Genomic DNA, 7027 nt, shown 5'->3' with positions numbered 1-7027 from the left:
ATTTAAAATTATATTTGTATGAGTGCATTGTCCGTCCTATACAATGATGGAAATGCTTTGAATGAACGGTCAAATTATGCTCCTTCTAGATTTAAATAATTTATCGACTATTTTTTGGAAAATAAGTAGTTTAACACTTACTTTAACCGTCTATTATACTTTTGAAGTCCGATCGCAAATAACTCAAACAAAAATTGTGAATCAGGCAAAATTGAAACGCCACCGACCATCAACAAGTGTCGATGTCGTGATACAAATGTGAAAAAATTATTTAAAATTTAAAATTATTTTTGTTTGAAAGCATTGTCCGTCCTAAACAATTATAGAAATGCTATGAATGAACGGTGAAACTATGCTCCTTCTAGATTAAAATGTGAGAAATATATTTCATAATGTAAAGAATATTTTCCGTTATTTGACATCTTAAATTAAATATTTTATCGATATTTTTTTGGCAAAAACGTAATTTAATATTTAATTTAACCATTTACTATACTTTTGAAGTCCGATCGCAAATAATTCCAACTGAAAATTGTGAAACGTGCAAAATTGAAATGCCACCGACCATCAACAAGTGTCGATGTATGATTTCGTGATTCAAAAGTGAAAAAATTATTTAAAATTTAAAATTATTTTTGTATAAGTGCATTGTCCGTCCTAAACAATGATAGAAATGCTATGAATGAACGGTCAAACTATGCTCCTTCTAGATTAAAATGTGAGAAATATATTTTATAATGTAAAGAATATTTTCCGTTATTTGGCATCTTAAATTAAATATTTTATCGATATTTTTTTGGCAAAAACGTAATTTAATATTTAATTTAACCATTTACTATACTTTTGAAGTCCGATCGCAAATAATTCCAACTGAAAATTGTGAAACGTGCAAAATTGAAATGCCACCGACCATCAACAAGTGTCGATGTCGCGATACAAATGTGAAAAAATTATTTAAAATTTAAAATTATTTTTGTATGAGTGCATTGTCCGTCCTAAACAATGATAGAAATGCTTTGAATGAACGGTGAAACTATGCTCCTTCTAGATTAAAATGTGTGAAATATATTTCATAACATAAAAAAAATTGCCCGTTATTAAACGTCTTAAATTAAATAATTTATCAAATATTTTTTGGCAAAGAAGTAGTTTAACACTTACTTTAACCGTCTATTATACTTTTGAAGTCCGATCGCAAATAACTCAAACAAAAATTGTGAATCAGGCAAAATTGAAACGCCACCGACCATCAACAAGTGTCGATGTCGTGATACAAATGTGAAAAAATTATTTAAAATTTAAAATTATTTTTGTATGAAAGCATTGTCCGTCCTAAACAATTATAGAAATGCTATGAATGAACGGTGAAACTATGCTCCTTCTAGATTAAAATGTGAGAAATATATTTCATAACATAAAAAATATTTCCCGTTATTAAACATCTTAAAATAATCAAGTCATCGATTATTTTTTGGCAAAAACGTAATTTAATATTTAATTCAACCATTTACTATACTTTTGAAGTCCGATCGCAAATAATTCCAACTGAAAATTGTGAAACGCGCAAAATTGAAATGCCACCGACCATCAACAAGTGTCGATGTCGTGATACAAATGTGAAAAAATTATTTAAAATTTAAAATTATTTTTGTATGAGTGCATTGTCCGTCCTAAACAATAATAGAAATGCTTTGAATGAACGGTGAAACTATGCTCCTTCTAGGTTAAAATGTGAGAAATACATTTCATGATGTAAAAAATATTTCCTGTTATTAAATTAAATAAATTATTGATTATATTTTATTTTTTATTTTACCATATCATGAATATTTTGATAATTTTTAGAATCATATTACCATGATAAATGATAACACTTCAGGCAACGAAAAGCGGCGCAAACCGGACGCCATCTTTGCGCAAACTTGCATATTAACGGTAAGTTGCTGATATAGCTGTTTATTTTTTTATGTTGATTATAATCATAGTTCGTGATACACAGATAAATTCTAGCCTGAAGTATACTCTGGCCATATACACTGGCCTGTAGTTAGTAAGGCTCTATAATTTTATAATACCCAAAGCTTTTTAGTACTGCACTGTCTCTCACCATATCCATTTTATCTAATGTAACTCATTTTATCTGTTATCACACAACATAGAATAGATTTTAAGATCCATTGAAATGGTATGATTGATAACAATTAACAATACACAATGTGGTTATTTTTCATTTCCAATTTCTTATTAGCTGGTATAGTAATAGATTTTTTATTGACAGATTTTAACTTTTAAGTGTTTACAGTTTACTGTTTATTATAGTATAGCCATTACCTCTACCTGTTTAAAATGGTAAGTACTAAGTACCTATTTTTTTATTGTGTTCAACAGTTTATACTCATATATTTAGACTCAAAATTTAACATGTATACATTATTATTTAACCATCGGTTTCTTGTTTATAACAATTTTCAATATTTACAATATGTTTTCCATTTATAATTATCTGATTTTTGGTTAGGAGAAAACTATAAAATTATCATAATGGATTTTTCCTTGCCCGTGGTTATGTATCATTTATATATAATGGTGCTTTGGACCTAAAATTTAATTAGTACTTAGTAATCATAGAACAGAAAGATCTACAGTTTTTATTTATATTAATTTTTTAGAAAAAATATATATGTATACAATTTCACAATGAAAATAATTACACAATATTTATTAACAGATATTCTCAAGATACAGAAACATTGAGAATGTTATTAAGTACATAGAGGCAAAGTGGCTTGCTGAATGTATTGTGGTGTCAGAGCCTCATACATTCAACAATATAGCAACGAGATACACTTTTGAAAAAATTGACAAAAAAATAGGGAAATGCTATCTTTAAAAAATCAACAATTGACATAATTAAAAGTGAAGCATTATATCAATATTCAAAATTTCTTATAACAAATAAAATACCCATCAACAATCAATAACCATAAGCCAATTCATACCTTAACACAATACAATTTTGTAAAACCCTAGTTCCATCTTCATCTATACATAATACATTCAAGATAAACGATCTTCAATCGGCCAACTCACTAGAATTTATAGATTATATATTCAGCTCTACCTATTATATTATATAACTCCCCTGATATCCTTCATGAGTAAGTAACATCTTGTAATATATAAAGTTGGATAAATTGGCTTTTGGTAAATTCTCTTTTTAATGTTCTCTTAAATTAATATACCATTAGGCATCTCTATAGTAAAATTAGACTCCCATCCTTAATTATTAAATAAATACTCTATATTTCTGAATCTTAGTCACTATAAAAATTATCTGAATTATTCCAGACTAAGACCAAGAAAAGTAAAAAAATTCTTAACAAACAATTTGCTGTTATGAAGAAGACAATTAAACCAACAGATACACGAATGTATGTAATTGTATAATCTTAAAAAATCTTGTTGGTAACTACTATATTTTTTTTTCAGAAAAGAAGAAAAGAGAACTATTATAAAAAAAAAGATAAATGAAAATAAAACAGTCACCGTTCGTCAAGTGTAATTAATCAAACTAAATAAATAAATAATGATAAAGTGTATTAATTAATTTTATAATCATGAATATTTTCAGACCTCAAACAAGTTCAGCTTTGTTTTTCCAGTTTAACACACAGTTGGGACCACCATATCATATCTTAGTAGACACCAATTTCATTAGTTTTTCTATAAAATATAAAATGGATGTGGTTCAAAACATGATGGATTGTCTATATGCTAAATGTAAGCTAACTATATTTTATTGTTATGATTCTTTAATAATTTCAAAATATTTGTAGGTATACCATATGTAACAGATTGTATTGTTGGTGAATTGGAAAAATTAGGACAAAAGTACAAAATAGCTTTGAAAATTGTTAAAGATCCACGATTCCAAAGAATACAGTGTATGCATCCAGGCACGTATGCTGATGATTGTTTAGTTCAACGAGTAACTCAGGTAAGTGATTAAAATTAATTAATTAATATAATTTAAAATTTTTTAAATAAAAATAAATTTTTGTTTTAGCATAAATGTTATATTGTAGCTACATGTGATAGAGATTTAAAGAGGCGTATTAGAAAAATTCCTGGTGTGCCACTTATGTATATTGCTCAAAGAAGGTAAATGTACTGTGGATTTTATTTGTTTTTGTTCTAATTATTATATTATTTTTTTAGGTATACCATTGAAAGAATGCCTGATGCTTATGGTGCTCCTAAAAATTAAGTTTTAATGTAATGCTTATCAATAGTTAAATACAAATTTTAATATTTTGGTAACTTACAGTTTTTTAATTTTAATACAAATGATGGTTTTTTTTTATCATGACCTAAAATAAAATATATTTAATTATCATTTTAACATGATTGTAGTGTCATATTTTGGTTTTTCAAATAATCTCTAGTTCATTACATCACTAAAATTATTTTAGGAGTATAATACTGTTATATTCTTAATTCTGACAGTGGCGCCGAACCCCCTTAATAAGTATTGTTAAAACAATAACTTAAGTTTTGTGGGTGGTCTTAGGGGCCTAGCCCCTAATGGCCATTAGAATCTTAAGGCTCCTCATATAACGTAGGTAGTATCATAAGACATAAAGTAATATAATAGTATAACAATAACATTCACATTTTTAATAACAGATTAGTTTTACAATGGGACCATAAAAGACTAATAAATGATTATAAATATTATAACCTATTATTTATTTATTATTAAACTGACAGTTGGTGGTTATTGATATTTCTGAAAACCAAACTGAAGTTTTGAACCGGATTGTGGGAATTCTTAATTATGATAACACTGATTGAATCACTATATTTCAAATAAATTACAAAGTTGTAATTGTATGTGGGTGTGGGGGCATAGCCCCCACGGGTTTGGTTGGAATAATTTTGGTGGGTGGTAGCTTGTGAAAATAAATTTGACAATAGTACTTTTTTTAGAGCTTGGCGCCACTGAATTCTGCATAAAATGTATCCAACTTATTACATAAGATGTGCGCTTTATTTTTACCGTGTAATCTCTTCTCAAATTTAACATTTTCATAATTTAATTTAATTTTTTATATTGTCAAACTTTTTATTTAAATAGTTGGTCTACACGTTTATGGTTTCAAAAAAAAAAAAAATAAACCAAAACAATTTTAGCTTGGTAAATTAAATGGGTGTACTTGTAAAGCAGCATTATGATGAATGGCAAATAAAATTAATTCATTTTTATTAACTTATGATCTGAGTAACTAATCCATTTTAATATTATAAAAGTGCCTTGTATCTACAACCTACATAATAGTTATTAGTCGATAAATAATAATATTAAAAAAAGGTGATTAATTAATACTGATAAAATATTAATAAACATTTAAATCATAAACTAAGTTTGTGCTTTAAATTATTTACTTGCTTCTTAGACATAGATAAAACTAGCGAGCCCAGATGATGTGGGGTTTTACAAACATAATTATTAAATATGTTGTGAATACATAATCATAGGCGTGTCCACGGGTCATGCCTGTAATGCACAGGCATGACCTGCAAATTTGATCAAACTTACATTTTGATGCATAATATGAACCTTTTTTTCTCAATTTCTATTTTTATATTAAATTTTTTGTTTTTCATCATGTGTATAATTCAAGGGCATATCCCCAAACCCTAACAGAAATTTTTATTTTTTTGAGGGGGGAGGATTGGCAGTTTCCTCATCCCCTATAGATATGCCACTGTTGTGCATGACCTGCAAATGAGGTCTGAACACGCCTATGTACATAATTATATAATAATATATTCTTAAAACTATTACTTTATAAGAGGGAATTTAGGTTATCGCTCTACTGTACAATAGGTGCCAAGTGTACCTCATTGTTATTCGTTGAGTGCCACAAACATTAGTTGTTTGTTAAACTTGAGATGAATAATTTTTATCATTTCTTATGAATAAAGATTTTGATCAAAGATCAAAACTGGCTGTCTGTCAGCAGTCAGCCTATATTATTGAGTGTATTTTATGATGTATGTATAATGTATATATTATGTTATACATGCTATTAGTAATACGGTAGGTTGAATTAATTTCCATCAAAAACATTGCCTTTATTGTGTAACTAAAAACTTATATTTTATTACCATCATAATACAATTGTATATATTTATATCATGTATTATTGTTTAACTTTTAAGTCAATAATGACTTATCATCCATTTGTATGTGGTAGGAAATACAAATAAAAAAATAAATCTACATGTTTTGAAAATGTCATGAGTCATAGACGTAAAAACCATAAACTATAATTATACAATGACTGTCAGACTGAGAAACCAAAGTATAATCAAGAATAAGAAATAAATTGTATGAAATAATGTTATTAAATAAACTTACCAAAATTAAAATAATATAGAAATGTGTAAATAATTAAAAAAAGAAAACAATTTTCTACCTAAATTAATATGAAATGAAAAAAACAACTGAAGGTTAAATTTTATATTAAAATCACAGACAAATACAACATATCTTGGGAATAAAAACAAATTTTTTCAAATTGCAAATATAGTCTTAATGGGTGGTCCTTTAATAATAAATAATATTCACAGTTAAATAATTCATTGATACTAAATATAGGTAGTAAGACTAAAATGAATTGAAAATATTTATTTTATTAAAGATGTCCTCATTTTTACTGGTAAACATCCATTGCATACTAGTTGCTCAGTCTACTTCTTGTACTCTGAGCAATTCAGTTCAACTTTATTTTTATTTTCAGTTGTAAATTATAATATCATCATTAGTAGTTCATGGCGTTCGCCGTTCATGCTCTTAGCTAGCATCCAAACCACATACTTCTATAATAGCATAGATGTCTGTGATCCAAACTCGCCGAGCGATTCTGCCGATTCTAGTTCCTAGAAGAGTATATGATGCTGATGTGGTTAATACTGGTTTTCTTTGGGACAACTTTTTTACAACCTTCAGTCATTCAGTCTT

The 7027-nt window shown here is 27.3% G+C and overlaps 1 protein-coding gene across 1 annotated transcript; it reads left to right on the top strand.

The window, feature by feature from the left end:
- Nucleotides 1-2015: 2015 nt before the first annotated feature.
- Bka (FCF1 rRNA-processing protein Bka) lies at nucleotides 2016-4320 on the top strand. The gene is made up of 7 exons (XM_089221045.1): nucleotides 2016-2349; nucleotides 3349-3431; nucleotides 3490-3558; nucleotides 3632-3780; nucleotides 3837-3997; nucleotides 4067-4161; nucleotides 4219-4320. The coding sequence occupies exons 1-7, from the start codon at nucleotides 2347-2349 to the stop codon at nucleotides 4265-4267; spliced, it is 609 nt and encodes a 202-aa protein (XP_089077171.1). The 5' UTR covers nucleotides 2016-2346; the 3' UTR covers nucleotides 4268-4320.
- Nucleotides 4321-7027: the final 2707 nt, after the last annotated feature.

This window comes from Diuraphis noxia, unplaced genomic scaffold, assembly GCF_037042655.1.
Source record: "Diuraphis noxia isolate RWA-SAM2 unplaced genomic scaffold, SU_Dnox_SAM2 contig0002, whole genome shotgun sequence".
In the NCBI taxonomy this organism is placed as follows: Eukaryota; Metazoa; Arthropoda; class Insecta; order Hemiptera; family Aphididae; genus Diuraphis; species Diuraphis noxia.
This window is presented reverse-complemented; position numbering and strand designations above follow the sequence as displayed.

Coding starts and splice junctions, on each gene's coding strand:
- Bka (XM_089221045.1), top strand. Junction 3,432..3,489: donor AAACCAACAGATACACGAAT/GTATGTAATTGT, acceptor TTTTTTTTTCAG/AAAAGAAGAAAAGAGAACTA. Junction 3,781..3,836: donor GGATTGTCTATATGCTAAAT/GTAAGCTAACTA, acceptor AAATATTTGTAG/GTATACCATATGTAACAGAT.